This window comes from Peromyscus eremicus, chromosome 23 (assembly GCF_949786415.1).
Source record: "Peromyscus eremicus chromosome 23, PerEre_H2_v1, whole genome shotgun sequence".
Lineage (NCBI taxonomy): Eukaryota > Metazoa > Chordata > Mammalia > Rodentia > Cricetidae > Peromyscus > Peromyscus eremicus.
In genome coordinates, this window is record NC_081438.1 from 14,536,973 (window position 1) to 14,552,742 (window position 15,770).

The window sequence follows — 15,770 nt, forward strand, 5'->3', positions numbered from 1 at the left end:
GGCATCTGCTGATAACCTGAGTTTTATCCCCGAGACCCACATGGTGGAAGGAGAGAACCCACTCCTGGAAGTTGTCCTCTGACCTCCACACAGGCGTGTGCACTTACACAAACCAGATATTAAAAAAGAAAAGCTGAGCAGTGGTGGCGCACACCTTTAATCTCAGCACTTGGGAGGCAGACGCAGGCAGGTCTCTGAGTTCAGGGTCAGCCTGGCCTTTTAGTACAGCCAGGGCTACACAGAGAAACCCTGTCTCAAAAGGTCCTATGTTATGAGATTCTTTCTCAAAACTATTTATTTCTTTAGACCTGGCATGGTGGCACACGCCTTTAACCCCAGAACTCAGGAGGCAGAGGCAGGTGGATTTCCATATGTCTGAGGCTAGCTTGTTCTACATAGTGAGTTCCAGGCTAGCCAGTGTAATAGGTCTCTCTTTGGACTGTCAACTGCAGAATAATGACATGGAGACTTCTTATTAATTATGGAAGCTTGGCCTTAGCTTAGGCTCATTCCCAACTACCTCCTAAAATTTAAATTAATCTGTTTATATTACCTACATTCTGTCACGTGGCTCATTACCTCTCCTCAGTACTATATAGTCAACCTCCTCTGAGTCTGGCTGGTGAATCTCAGATTCTTTCCCAGAGTTCCTATCTCTCCCGGAAGTCCCGCCTATCCTCTCCTGCCTAGCTATTGGCTGTTCAGCTCTTTATTAAACCAATCTGATGAGGCAGGTGAGGAAGGACAGAGACACTACTTCCCACAGTGTCCAAAAAGATTATCCCCAAAACAAGCCGAGGGTACATAACAAGACCCTGATTCAAAAAGGCTTGGGTTGTTATATGGCTCAAGGGGAGAGGTGCTTGCCACCAAGCCTGAGGACCTTAGTTCTAGTACCAGGACTTACCTGGTAAAAGGAGAGAGCCAACTCCCAAGCATTATCCACTACTTGTCACACACTTGGTGACATATCCCTCCCTGCCAAATGAATAAACGGATAAATTAAAAACGCCTCCCTGCAAAGGCTTTCTTCTTTGGTTTTTTGGCCTTTAAAATAAAGACCAAGACTTCAAAGAATGACAGCATCCACGCACTCTTGACCAACGTCGATTCCGCTGTGGAGGAGAAGAAATACTTGTGCTAGCAGCAGGAATGGGATCGCACAGACGAAAACTCCCCAGAGGGTGTGGGGAGAAAACTCCAGGCTGGTGTGGGACCCCTGCCCCCATGGCATGGCTATGTAGGGGAAAGAGCCACAGGCAGGTGACACACCACAAGATCCCCTGCGAGCAGGCAAGCCCAAGGGGAGCAGTGATTCCGCGGAAGGAGAAGTCACTGCTTCCTGGAAACTCTGGCCACAGGGGTCTGAGAAGGGTTGGCAAGGCGACTGTGGGGCCTGACTGTGGCCGCCGGCGGGGTGCAGCCGCGGCGCTTTTCCAGCGTGGACGGCGCTCAACCAGCAGCAGCAGCGGGAGACCAGGAATAGGCTCGAGCTGAAATAATCTCCCACTCCCACTCACGACGCCCTCCTCACAGCCCATGGCAACGGCTGCAGCCCCGCAGCCCTTCTCTTTCCTGCCCTGTCCTCCCCCTCCTTCCCGTGCCTCCCTCTTTGCTCTTCTCTACCTCCTCCATGTCTTCTGCTACCTGCCTCCTCGCCCTCCTCCTCCTCTTCCCTCCCACGTCTACTGATGTTCCTCCTCTTCTCCTTCCTCCCTCTTCCTCTAGCTGCAAGAGCAGAAATTCCAACTTCATCGCCGTGGTGTCTAAAAAATAGCCTCCGGGCTTCCTGTCACTGTCGCTCTCCAGGGGCTGCAGGGAAGGTTCTGGGCTCTCCCTCCGTCTTCAGCCTCCTTCATCTCACATCCTCCCATTTCAGACCCAAGATTGAGTTGTCAGTTCCAGAACGCCAAGGTCAGAGCCTCACTCCCTGCTGACTGGAATGCAATCGGCAAAGCTGGCCAGTCTAAATACTCTTTTGCTCTGGGACCAAGAATTTCAACTCTTAGGTTGCAGCTTAACTGTAACGGGAGTGAGAGAAGAACACCACTAGCAGTTCTACTCAAAATGGTGCAAAGCTGGACATAAATGGAATTTCTATGGTCGGCAGAAGGGATTGATAAATTCATCCAGTGAAGTACTACGCGGCAGTGAAAAAGGATTCCGTTATGCAATGGTATGGTGACTTTCACAAGCACGATGTTGAGTTCATTTGGTAAACACAAAGGAGAGGCTGAGCATGGTGGCACATGGCTTTAATCTGGCACTTGAGAGGCAGGGGCAAGAATATCTCTGTGAGTTCGAGGCCAGCCCGATCTACAGCAGTGAGTTTCAGACAACCACCAGGAATTGAGAGCTGAGAGTGGTGGGCTCATGTCTATGTTTCTAGCCCTTGGGAAGCTGAAACAGGAGGGTTGCTTCAAGTTTGAAGCCAGCCTGGGCTGCCGCATCCCTTCTCATTACCTAAACCAAATTGCTTGATTTCTGAAGGCCTTTGTATTTGGACACCTGGCTCATACAATAAACCTACAACCTACAGCTTGTTGTGTTTTCCCCAGATATTAAATTTTCCTATTTGAAATCCTGGCCGGGTGGCTGGGTGATGTTAGAATAGCATTTAATCTCTTCCAAATTAAAAATTAAGGTTGAGTTTCTACATGAAAACAAATTTGCCCTTGGGCGCTTTTCTAAAGAGCTGACCTGCTGGGGAAAGGGCTGTGTGTGTGCTGTGTGGGGCTGGAAGGTGGAGGAACACTGGCCAAGGTTTGAGAGACTTCATCTCTGTAAGACACTGTCACCACAGCCCTACCTCGCTCTTGTCACCTAAAGTGGGAAACTGCTGCCCCCTATTGCCTACAGGTCTCTCAAAAAAAAAAAAAAAATTCCATGAGTTTTGCAAGGTTTGCTGTGCTCTCATTTTACAGACCAAGAAAGGAGGGCTTAGAGCTCTGGTGGAACCTAGTCACAGTCACAGAGCTATGCACACAAGTGGAGCTGCAGCCCAGACTCGTGATCCCCAAGTTGGTCCAACGAATTCACCCGGCATGTGACAAGGGAAAGTCCTTTGGTCTTAAGTGGCCATAGACAGCACAGCCTACATAAAGCTCGGTCTTCTCAAGACAAGCAAGCAGTTGTATTTTCAGTGAGAACAAATGTGTACTGCAAACACAGAGGGGATGGTGAATGACCAGTATCCAGTAACCGGGGCTGGAGAGATGCCTCAGCCATTAAGAGCACTGGCTGCTCTTCCAGAAGACCTGGGTTCAATTCCCAGCACCTGCATGACAGTTCAAAACTGTCTGTAGTCCAGTTCCATGGGATCTGACACCCTCTGACATACATGTAGGCACAGCACCAAGGCACGTAAATAAGTGAATCATTTTTAAAAATCCAGTAATGATTTTTTGGTGACATTTAAAGCGAGTTTTGAGGGATGAGCAGAATGTCAGCAGGGAATTCGACAGTCCCAAGTATGTGTTAGGGCAGGCAGCAATCCTGTGGGAAATCTGAACAAGGTGAAATTTTGTTTTGCAATATCATGTACATAGATCTTTCTAAGAAGGTTCATTTTTTATTCTTTTAACCATGTGTATGTGCATGGGGATGAGCATGTACATGTAGGTGCAGTGGCCCTCAGAGGACATAGCACTCCCAGCATCCTCAGGGGTTCTCCGAAGGATGGTGTGGGGGTTAAGAACCTTGAGCACTCCCCAACCTAGATAAGCAGGGTAATGGGGGAGCAAACAAAAGAAACACAAAAATTGGAGTTCTTGCCGGGCAGTGGTGGCGCAAGCCTGTAATCCCAGCACCCAGGAGGCAGAGGCAGGCGGATCTCTGTGAGTTCGAGGCCAGCCTGGTCTACAGAGCTAGTCCAGGACAGGCTCCAAAGCTACACAGAGAAACCCTGACTCGAAAAACAAAAAAAACAAACAAACAAACAAAAAAATTGGAGTTCTCATTTTTAGCACCCACCTCCCTCCCATAGCCTCCATTTTTTTAACTTTTTAGAGCTTTATTAAGAGGAGAGAGACAGAGACAGATACAGAGATAGCGTGGAGGGAGAGTGCAGAGAGATCCTCCAGTTTTGATACTACCTCTGACTCTCTATAGTCATCTCCCTGGATAATCCTAAAACTGCGTTGTAATATGCAGGAGAAACCCCTATATACTATGACTCTTTCTGAATAAGTCCATGTGATCCTTACTTATTGCTATTATGCTTTAAATTTTATGTGTCTGGGGTGTTTTGTCTGCATGTGTGTCTGTATCCCATGTGTGTGCGGTGCCGTGGAAGCCAGAAGACGGCCAGAATTGGAGTACAGACGGTTGTGATTCCCCCCCCAGTCAGCGCTAGGACTCGAACTCGGGTTCTCAGCAAAAGCAACCAGCCCTTCCAACAGCACAGCGCCTTTTCTCCCGCCCTGGTCCACGTGATCCTCAGTTTGAACGTCGAAGGGCTGGAGCCGACGGATTTTTGGCTCTCGGGGGCCGCCGTCCCGCCCCAGGACTCCCCCTTGTCCCTCGGCGGCCGCCGTGCGCCCGTTACGTGGCAGCTGTCGGCGCCGGCCAATCCGCGGCGCCCGCATCAGCCCCCTCGGGAGGCGCCGCCGGAAGGGGCGGAGCGGAGGCGGCGGCGGCGGCAGCGGTGGCGGCGGCGGCTCTGGAGGCCGCAGTCCGCGTCCCGGCTCCGGCCCGTGCCGCACCATGGTGACGCCCGCAGAGCTGTTGGTGCTGCTGGCCGCGCTGCTGGCCACGGCCTCGGGCTACTTCGTCAGCATCGACGCGCACGCCGAGGAGTGCTTCTTCGAGCGGGTCACCTCGGGCACCAAGATGGGCCTCATCTTCGAGGTGGCGGAGGGCGGCTTCCTGGACATCGACGTGGAGGTGCGGGCGCGCTGCCCGCCGTCGGGGCGGCGCCGCTCGGCCGCTCGGCCGCTCGGGGGTTGGTTGGAGAGACCCGGGTAGTGCGCGGGGGGGGGGGGGGTCCCGAGCGGGACAGCGTTGGCAAGGGCGCGGGGGGCCGGGGAGGGGCCTCGCCGCCGCCGCCGCCGCCCGTCGCGCAGCCCCCCGACGGGCCCTTGCCCGCGCGGCCCGGGAAGCGCTCGTCTCTCCGAGCGGCTTCGGGTTCCGTTCGTCACTCGGGCGCGGCGGACTCGGCCCTTCTCCCTTCGCTTTGTCCCGCGGCGGCCGCGTGTCAGCCGGCTCGGGCGGGAGCGGCTCAGCGTCGTGCCCCTCGTCCGTCCTCAAGGGCTCGCGCGCGCGCGTGCGGCGCGGCGCGGCGCGGCAACAAACTTTGGGAAAAGTGGTAGGGATCGGAGGAGAGCGCGGAGTAGCGCCAAGGCGGCGGTGCCGTTCCTGGCTGCGGCAGAAACCAGCTTAACTTCCTCGGCCCGCTTTCTTACGCAAGCGGCCAGATCGGTCCCACGAGAGATGGCGCTGGGATCGCTCGTTTTTTTTTTTTTTTTTTTTTTTTAGGAGCGAGGATTTCAGCCAAGTGTGTAGAAAACTCACTTATTTGGAGAATAAAAGTGACTTGCCGATTTTTTTTTTTTTTTTTTTTTTGAGACAGGGTTAGGTAAGCTCATGCAGGCATCGAACCCACTTGCCTCTGCCTTCTCAGGGATGGGATTAAGGGCGTTCACTGCCATGCCCCGACAATTTGCTGCCTTAAGGGGGGGGGGAAGTAACAGTACCAGATTTAATTTACTTGTTAGTATTACTGACTGGGTGTAAAGATTGTTCAATTGTTAGTGAATGCTAATAGAGCTGAGCAGAACTCAAGTACAGCTGGGACCTCAAAGTTGGGAGGCCGCTTGGCTTAGCCAGGAACCCATCTAGATAAAGATGAGCTCTTCCAGTTCCCCAAGTTTTGCAGGTGACTGGCCCTTAAAGAGGCGGGCTTGGGCCGGAGAGATGCCTCGGCGGGTGTGAATACTTGCTGATCTTTCAAAGTTCAGTGTAGGGGTTCAACACAAGCCGTGACTCCTGCTCCAGGGCACCTGATACCCTCTTTGGGCACCTGCTTGTATGTGTACACACACCCTCCTCATTTCCAACCTGCTGCTATTCCCTAAACCTTGACAAGCATGTCAAATCAGTCACATCCTGTGTTGTTTGGCAGTGATCACAAAAAACCTTGAAACATGCTTTGCAAAATTACTCATTTTGATAGGGTGTGATGGGGCACACCTTTACTTTAAATTGTATTTATACAGCAAAGAAGTATCAACAGTCAGCACAAATCCAAAACCAACAACCAGCCGTGGGCCAAGAAACAGCTGTGTGACTTCCTCCAGGGTGTTCGGGAAGGGCATGGTGCACAGCACCTGTGCACCGCACAGGGTAGTGGCCAGTGACGTCACGATCAGTGCACCGGGTGTGCTTGATGGCCTGTGGCAGGAGGGCGCACAGCGGTTATTGGGGTGGGGCTTCAGTCCGTAGAGCTGTGGTCTTGTGCAGGAGTGGGGCACATCTTTATTTACTATCTCAAAACAAAAATAAAAATTTCTTATTTTGGAAAGCTTTCTTTCTGTTTTCTGTGTTTGCTGAAGGAGTTAGGACAGTCCGAGACCGAACCTTGAGTTGTCCGGTTTCTGTTTCTGACAGGTTTACGTTTCCCTTGGACAGATAATACCTAAAGGCAGTCAGTGGAGAGGTACTTTAGGGAGCCATTGAGTCTACTCTTGCTGATTAGATGGGAGACTTAGTGCCCAAAGTGTTGACTATGGCTCACTGCAGGGGACCTAATCAAGGTCCAGCCTAGTGGGTTTCCTGCTGAAGGATGCTACTTAGGATCCTAAATATTTAGTGAACTTCCTGTCTCTCTCCTGCCTCCAGATCACAGGACCAGATAACAAAGGCATCTATAAAGGAGACCGAGAGTCCAGCGGGAAGTACACGTTTGCAGCCCACATGGATGGGACATACAAGTTCTGCTTTAGTAATAGGATGTCTACCATGACTCCAAAGATAGTCATGTTCACCATTGACATTGGGGAGGCTCCCAAAGGACAAGACATGGAGACAGAAGGTGAGATACTACTTTTGTCGAAGAGCACTTCAATTCATTACCCTCACCTATCTGAGTACAGTGTGTATGTGCTTTTTTTAAAATTTCTCTTTCCAGATTGAGTCACTGTCCTTAAAAACAAAATTCCTGTTCAAGTGGATGTAAACCTGTAATTAGCCAGTTTCTGAAAGTTACTGTTTGTTTTCAGTGGTTTTGATTGTCCCTTCTGGCCCCCATGGAGTCCCTGTGCCCTTGTCATTCTCTAGGCTCCATGTGTCTGGATTCTGTTAATTAGCTAATCCTGGGGCCCACCCCTCCCTCTGTGTACATTTGCAGACTGCTGTGCTAGCCCAGCTAATCTCACACTTTCCTCTAGGTGGTGGAGACTCCTGGGATGGTACGTGATTGGCTGGTTTGGTTTTTGAGAGCATCCCGTTTTTTGGTTTTGCATCCCGATACCTAATTTCTGATTCCTTTTCTCTAACTTAATTTGCTGGCATGAGAGTGGTTTTTCCCTTTTTAAAATCCCCTGCAACTAATTACGTTATTTTTGTAGATTTGAGAATTTGGTTGACAGGTACAAGTTGGATGACTTCAGCTTGATAGGTATGGCAACACCTGACTGACGTTTTTATGTGGCTTTGCCTAAAATGAATGCTGAAGGGTGCAAAGGCTCAACTAACTGCACAGGACGGTGTTAGTAGACACTTTAGAGAAACTGAGTCTAGGCTTCTTTACTGCTAAGGTTTCTAATGTGAAGTTTGGTTAGGTTTAAAGTACTGTGAGAGTTTTTTCAGAGCTGATGAGAAGTTTGCTTTGGCTGACTGTTCACACACACATTATTTTTTGCTTTTGCTTTGTTAGGGTTTTTTATGTTTTATTTTTGGTGGTGTTGGGAATTGAACATAGGACTTTGTGCACGGCAGGTGAGCACACCACCATTGAGCTGCGTCCCAGCCTTTTCTGTATATTTTAATTTTGAGATAAGACTTCACAAAGTTGCCCATGCTGGGCTTAAGTTGTGATCTTTTTGCCTCAGGTTCTCGAGCAGCTGGAACCGCAGGTCTGTCTGTACCACTGGGTCTGCCTTCCAGTTGGTTCTGGAGAAACTGCTTTGCTGCTTCCCAGCAGCCAGCAGACTTTTTTTTTCCTCCATTGTCACAGCAAGCACATGGTAGAAAAGGCAGTTGTTTACCACATCCCACAGTATCTGCTTCTAGCATACACATCTAGATACTGAGCACTTAGGAGCACCCACGCAGTGAAGGTGAGGTTTCACATGGTTTTGAACTCTGTAAAGCTGAGAATTTTGTTTAATCTCTGTGCTTATTTTTCAGGGCCATTTACAGTGCTGAGCTTGCCCAATTCTTAGTGAGAGAAAATTCATGATTTTGAAGGAGTTGGTATTTCTTCACAGTCTGAAAATTGGTCCTCTTTACATGGCTAGAAAGTAATGGCCCGGCTGGAGAGATGGCTCAGCAGCTAAAAGCAGTGGCTGCTCTTCCAGAGGACCTGGGTTCAATTCCCAGCAACCACATGGCAGCTTATACCTGTCTGTAACTCCAGTTCCAGGAGATCTGACACCTTCACACCAGTGCATATAAAATTAAATAAATGAAAAATAAACAAAGAAAGTAATGGCCTTTGAATGTGGATAGTGAGCTTCTGGTTAATCCTTTAACCGCCTCAGGGTCTTGCTTTTGCTTGTTGATGACAGCTATTAGGTTGAGCCTTCTCTAAAGCAATGGCTTCAAGTGGGTCAGTTTTCTTTCCTTTTGAGATGTTTGGTAATATCTGGAAACCTTTCTTATTCTAAGGTCAAGGTACCTCTCTTAAGAAACCCTACTTAAAAGGTTTGACATAGTGTGTGGGCTGCAGAGGCTGCTGAGGGGTGATTGGACATTCTGGTCCAGCCCTTCAGTGTAGAGGCCAGGGGCGTGAAAACCTGAGGGTTACCCTGAGTAAACTGAAATCTCATCTGAGGCTGGACCCTGGGCAGCTGGTAGGCAACTCCTTTTAAATAACAGAACAACTTGATTAGAGAGGATACCTGGGTGGTCGAGATGTTTCTGGGTCAAGTGTGAGGACCTGAACTTGATCTTGGAACTCATGGTGGAGATAACTCCTGAAGGTTGCCCTCTGACCTCCGAATGCTCCCTCCAAAGCCCCATATATGCACTGAAGTAAATGAGTCTCTGGGTGAGAACCCAAACCCCTCAGGCTTGTCTTCACTTAGGCATGCTGCTGTGCTTTGTAGTTCAGACACTCGGGGAGCAGCATGTGGCTGGGTAGTTTTTTCCTGAGTGTTAAGTTTTTTGCTCTACTAAGTTCAAAACCTGTTTGGTACTAAATTAACATCGTAGTTAAGGTGATTTCTCTCTCTCTCTCTCTCTCTCTCTCTCTCTCTCTCTCTCTCTCTCTCTGTTCAAGACAGGATTTCTGTAGCCCTGGCTGTCCTGGAACTCAATGTGTAGACCAGGCTGGCCTTGAACTCACAGAGATCCACTTGCCTTTGCCTCCTGAGTGCTTAGATTAAAGGCATTTGCCACCAAGTTACGTGTTTTTTTTTTTTTTAAGGCATATGCCATCACTGACTGGCCAAAGTTACATGATTCTTTCTTTCTTTCTTTCTTTCTTTCTTTCTTTCTTTCTTTTTTTTTTTTTTTTTTTTTTTTTTTTTGGTTTTTCAAGACAGGGTTTCTCTGTGTAGCTTTGCGCCTGGAACTCGCTTTGGAGACCAGGCTGGCGTTGAACTCACAGAGATCCGCCTGCCTCTGCCTCCCGAGTGCTGGGATTAAAGGCATGCGCCACCACCGCCCAGCTCTTTCTTTTTTTGAGACAAGGTTTCTCTGTGTAGTTTTGGTGCCTGTCCTGGCTCTCACTCTGTAGACCAGGCTGGAACTCACGGAGATCCACCTGCCTCTGCCTCCTGAGTGCTGGGATTAAGGTGTGCGCCACCATGCCTGGCCTATGCGTAGGCTTTTTGTTGTTCGTTTGTTTTATGTTTATTTGCTCTGTGTTGTTTGTTTCTCATTAGTAGAGTGAACTGGGAGGAATTCCTCAGGGGAATTGTTCTCTAGTTAGTAAGCATTGTATAGTCTGTTCCCTAGTTGGAAATAGAGTGGATTGTCTGCTGGGAATGGACTTTTAAAAATGCTCTGAAAAGCTAGTGTCACACACCTTGAACTCCAGCACTCAGGAGGGAGCGGCAGAGGCAGGCAGATATTTGTGAGTGCAAGGCCAGCCCGGTTTATATAGTGAGTTGCAGGACAGCCAGGACAACCCAGTGAGGCCCTGTCTCAAAACCAAAGCAACAAAAAAAGCTCTGAAAGCCAGGTATGGAGGTGCATGCCTTTGATGGCCACTTGAGGGGCGGAAGATGGAGGATCAGGAGTGGAAGATTGGCCTTGGCTATCTTGGGACCTTGGAGCCAGGCTGGGCTGCATGAGACATTGTCTCAAAAACAGCAAGACAAAAGGAGTAGATCTTGAGGGTTGAATTGTCAGTGGTTCAGGTAGTTGCTTGAGCTCTTTCTACACCTAGCTCTCTGTGTGCCCTCTCAGAGGATTTTATCTAACAAGTATTTCTCACAAAGATCACTAAGTGTGTGCTGCTCTGTCTCCCGGTCTCCGCAGCTCATCAGAACAAGCTAGAAGAAATGATTAACGAGCTGGCAGTGGCCATGACGGCTGTGAAGCACGAGCAGGAGTACATGGAAGTCCGGGAGAGAATACACAGAGCCAGTGAGTTATGGACCCAGCCCGTGACAGTGTCTCCTGGTAGTGGTGTCCCTGCTTATAGATGTACAAATATTCCATAGCAAGACTTTGACTCTAGAGTTCTACATGTCTGTGAGACATGGTTATTGTGCCTTGTATTAAGCTGGGGTGTTGCTGAGACAACACTCTATACCAGAAATGTTTGTGTGTGTGTGGTGTTTTTGTTTGTTTGTTTGCTCTTTGGTTTTTGAGACAAGGTCTTTATGTAACCCTGGCTGTCCTGGAACTCACTATATAAATCAAGCTGGCCTCAAACTCAAGAGAGCCACCTGCCTCTGTTTCCTATGTGTTAGGATTAAAGGTGTGCATTACTGTGCCTGGTTAGCATAAGTTTTTAAGAGGGTTTTTTTATTTTATTTTATTTTTTTAAATATCCCAACCAGAGTTTCCCTTCCCTCCCATTTCCCCAGGTCCCCCATCCCTACCCTCATCCACTCCTCCACTGTTTTCAGAGATCAGTTGGCATCCCATGGATATCAGCCATTCAGCCATCCATGGTATATCAAATTGAAGAGAGACTAGGTATTTCTCTTTTATTAAGGCTGGATGAGGCTATCTGGTAGGAGGAATGGGTCCCAAAAGCAGGCAACACAGAGACATCCCATGCTCTCACTGTTAGGAGTCTCACACAAAAAACAAGTTACACAACTGTAGCACATACGCAGAGGGCCTACGTCAGTCCCACGCAGGCTCCCTGGTTGTTGGGTCAGTCTCTGTGAACCCCTGTGAGCCCAGGTTAGTTGCTTCTATGGGTTTTCTTATGGTGCCCCTGATACCACAGGGTCCTTCAATCCTTCCTCCCCCTCTTCCAAAGGATTCCCCGAGCTCCATCTTATGTTTGGCTGTGGGTCTGTGCATCTGTTTCCATCAGTTGCTGGGGTAAAGCCTCTCTGACGACAGTTGGGCTAGGCACCAATCTATGACTACAGCAGAATATCATTAGGAATCATTTCATTGACTTTTTTTGTTTTCCTTTTGTGTTTGGTTCTATCCTAGGTCTCTGGGTCTCTGTGGTATCCTGCCTCTGGTTTTTTCTGTTTGTTTTTTTTTTTTTCTTTTTAAGATTTATTTAAGCCATGTGGTGGTGGTGCATGCCTTTAGTCCAGTACTCGAGAGGTCAGCCTGGTCTACAGAGTGAGTCCCAGGACAGCCAAGGCTGTACAGAGAAACCCTGTCTCAGAAAAAAAAAAAGAAAAAAGATTTATTAATTTTTACTGTATTCCTGTGAATGTTTGTCAGGATGTATGTATGCTTGTGATGTCAGTGCAGCATATATGTGCAGCACCCACAGGGTGCTGGAACTGGAGTGACCTGTGGTTGTGAGTAGCCTTCTGGGTGCTGGGAACCGAACCCAATCCTCTGAAAGAGCTGTAAATGTTATTAACTGATAAGTCGTTTCTCCAGCCCAAGAGTGGTTTTTTGTTTGTTTTTTTCTTTTTTTTTGTTTTTTTTGTTTTTTTTTTTGTTTTTTTGAGACAGGATTTCTCTGTGTAGCTTTGTGCCTTTCCTGGGACTTACTTGGTAGCCCAAGCTGGCCTCGAACTCACAGAGATCCGCCTGGCTCTGCCTCCCGAGTGCTGGGATTAAAGGCATGCGCCACCAACGCCTGGCTGTTTTTTTCTTTTTAAGTTTGTGATTAGGGCTGGCAAGATACTGCTCTGTGGGTGAAGGTTCTTTCTACCAAGTCTGATGACTTGAGTTGGGACCCACATGGTAGAAGAGGAGAATGGATTCCTGCTGTTTGTCCTCTCCTCTGACTCCCGCATACATGCACACACTCAAAATAGATCATTAGGTTTAAAAAAAAAATTTTTTATGATCAACTAAAGGTTTTTAAAACCAGAAAATGCTGTAAGATGAAAGTTAAATTACTTTTTTTGTTTTGTGTGGATTGTTTGTTTGTTTGTTTGTTTTGAGACAAGGTTTCTCTGTATAGTCCTGGCTGTCCTGGAACTCACTCTGTAGACCAGGCTGGCCTCAAACTCAAAAATCCACCTGCCTCTGCCTCCCAAGTGCTGGGGTTAAAGGCATGTGCCACCACAACCCAGGAAGGTTAAATTAGTTTTAAGTAAAATGCCAGAAACCTTCGTATCCACACTCAAGTGCCATGTGCAGAGGAAGGTCTAGCCCAGAGTGGAAGGCTGGGGAGTGGTTCAGTGTGCAAAGCGCTTGTCACCAAGAGTGATCACACATCCAAGGTACACTGACATGTACAGACACAGTGCATACAAAGATGGAATAGTTCTTACAAAACGTTGGGATTTTCTTTCTTTCTTTTTTTTTTTTCAGGACATTTCTGGTAGTAGATATTCCTGTTCACCATGCTTATATCCTGTAGCTATTACAGAATGAGGTTTTTACACACTTAGTTTTGTAAATCAGATGCTTCCTCTAGTGTTGCTGTTCATTATCTTGTACTTCCTGCTCCTCAGAAATGAGTAAATGGGGCTTGGTAGCACACATTGTGTGCTTGGGAGGCAGGAGCAGACAGATCTCTTGAGTTTCTGGCCAGATAGAGCTGCATAGTGAGACTCCGTCTAAAATGAAAATAAACAGCAAACAAAAGCAGTGAACAGGATGCCTTTGGTTTACTCGTAGTAATAATGCTGGGTTGTTACTGTCCCGCTAGGTCAGGTAATGTGTCGACTGGATTCCAATGAAGACAGTGTTCTGTATGCACAATTTCTTGGGTGGCTGGATTCCTCTGTCATCCAAAGATGCGTTTTTAAAGGTCTCTTACTTTTAAAATTATGTATATATGCACTTACCTGTATGTGTGCCACATGCGTGCATGCAAGTGTCCTCAGGCTAGGTGAGGTCATGAGATACCTTGGAGCTGGAGTTACAAGTGGCTATAATTCACCTGATGTGGATGCTGGGAACCTAACTTGGTTCCTCTGGAAGAGCAGCAAATGCTCCTAATTGTCAGCCCCCACAAAGATGCTCTTTAAAATAAGTGAGAGGAGATGCTGGTCGTTGTGGCGCATGCCTGTAATCCCAGCGCCTGGAAAGTGGAAGTGGGAAGAGCAGGAGTTTTAAGGGTGTTTTCAGCTATAAAACTGGTTTGTGGTTATTCTGGGCTACATATAGAGAATGTCTCAAATAAAACAAAATAATGAAAATTTGTTTTCACACAAGTGAAAGAGACTTTGTGGCAGATAATATTCCTCAGATACATATATTTAATTTTTTTGAGACAGTCTTATGCGTCCTAAATTGGCCTTGAACTCAGTTATTACTGAGGGACCGAGGCTGGCCTTAAACTAGTGATCCTCCACTGTAGCTTCCAGAGTGCAGGAATTACAGGAGGGGTCAGCATGCTTGTTTTTAGGGTTATTTTGAAAGTTACCAGTCTGTGGTCTGGGTGGGCGGAGTGATTGTCAGCTGTGAGTGGCCCTACGTAGAGATGATGGAGGTCCTGTGCCGCTTTGTGGGTTGCTTTTAAAGTCTGTTTGTTTGCCTCCACAGTCAACGACAACACAAACAGCAGAGTGGTCCTTTGGTCCTTCTTCGAAGCTCTTGTTCTAGTTGCCATGACATTGGGACAGATCTACTACCTGAAGAGATTTTTTGAAGTCCGGAGGGTTGTTTAAAAGGCCTTTTCCTGTTGATCCCAAATTCACAATTCACTTGTTTACCAAACACCTTGGTCATAATAATGTCATTAGTTTATACATTTTTATTTTCTGAACGTTCATGACTTATGTTTCTTTGTGATTAATGGGTGTTGGGGAAAACCTGTTTAGGAAAGTTAGAGTGAAAATTTGACATTGATTGGCCTTACTTGAATGCTGCCCCATTATACAGGTCCTTCCAAGAGTTCAGAGGCTGTTAATGCTGTATGGGACTATGGTCTTTATTATGTTTTCACCTTCAGTTTTCATAATAAAATGCAGTTTGTTCAGGAAGTAGCCCACAGCCTGACTGCATTCTCGGGAGTCCTTCATCTGTGTTTATTACCAGAGGTTCATTTTGTTGAGTCCTTACAGCAACAGTAGACTGAATCTTGACCCTTCTGACCAGCCTCAGGGCAGAGCGACCTGACTGGGGTATGTTACCGTGTGGGCACTCAGACTTTCTTGAGTTTGCTTTAAACTAGACTCATCCCAACACTTCCCCCCAAAGTTTTATATTGAACCTTAGAACAGAATCACCTCTATTCGACTTGACACAAGCAGCTGACAACTTACGAGTCTGTTGGAGCCAGTGTTCTGGGTCTTGGAACAGACTGCTCTCCCTTCTGTACTGCACTTAGGAAGAGCGGATTTGCTCAAGTGGAAGCCTGCATTTCTCATGCCGAAGGGTTAAGCCTCTTGGATTGCTTGCAGTGATAGGCAGCCACTGTCGTCCTTGGAGTCAGTGGCCTTGGAGTCCTGGTCTTCAGTGTCAGCACTAGGGTTCTGTTTGTCCTCTGGTGTCTTTCTTTTTTTGGCACATGTCAGTTTTGTTTATAGAAAATGAAGAGACTCTTTCTCTGATGATGGGTTTAATGAAAGTCGCTCTGCTTTGGGTGTGGGCGATCCAGGATTATGTGGTGACTGATGTCTGATAGCTACCTGGATATTTTATTTTCTTTTTTGGATCTTGCAAGGGGAAAACTACAAGTAACAAGTTTTGTAAAATTAATTTAAATTTGTTATAGGTTTTCATGTTCAGGACAAATAATTTTTCAACCCTGGATGACTATCTTTGCAACAGTCTGTTGGTAAGGTGACTCTTTCACCATAGGGCAGCTGTTGCATGCCAATTCTTTTTTTTTGTGTGTGTGTGTGTGAAAACACTTCAGAATTGAATTAAAAGATGTAAATTTAAAATTGGTTGTGTATCTAATATGCCCCAGGTTCAGTAAATAAACAATTCTTTTTAAAAACAGTCAGTATTCTGTGATTTATATTAATGCTGGTTAACTTAAAATTTTTGATAAATACAAATTTTCTTTTTCTTCAACTGAGATATGCCTATGTTTATAAACAGCTATGTTT

General features: G+C 47.2%; 1 protein-coding gene across 2 annotated transcripts; it reads left to right on the forward strand.

Moving 5' to 3' along the window:
* Positions 1–4,612: 4,612 nt before the first annotated feature.
* Positions 4,613–15,660, forward strand: Tmed2 (transmembrane p24 trafficking protein 2). 2 transcript variants are annotated; one of them, XM_059249139.1, is made up of 5 exons: positions 4,613–4,884; positions 6,838–7,030; positions 10,645–10,752; positions 13,418–13,519; positions 14,257–15,660. In XM_059249139.1, exons 1-5 carry the CDS (start codon positions 4,705–4,707, stop codon positions 14,379–14,381), a joined length of 708 nt encoding a protein of 235 aa, XP_059105122.1. In that variant the 5' UTR covers positions 4,613–4,704; the 3' UTR covers positions 14,382–15,660. The 2 variants fall into 2 exon arrangements, with proteins under 2 accessions (XP_059105122.1, XP_059105123.1); XM_059249140.1 differs by lacking the exon at positions 13,418–13,519 and having other exon boundaries at positions 4,619–4,884.
* The last annotated feature ends 110 nt before the right edge of the window (positions 15,661–15,770 follow it).

What these genes read in the sequence shown, in the direction of transcription:
- Tmed2 (XM_059249139.1), top strand. Translation starts at nt 4,705, where the DNA reads ATGGTGACGCCCGCAGAGCTGTTGGTGCTGCTGGCCGCGCTGCTGGCC. An exon ending in TCCTGGACATCGACGTGGAG is followed by an intron (nt 4,885 to 6,837) that starts GTGCGGGCGCGC and finishes TCCTGCCTCCAG; the next exon opens with ATCACAGGACCAGATAACAA. An exon ending in GGAGAGAATACACAGAGCCA is followed by an intron (nt 10,753 to 13,417) that starts GTGAGTTATGGA and finishes CTGTCCCGCTAG; the next exon opens with GTCAGGTAATGTGTCGACTG.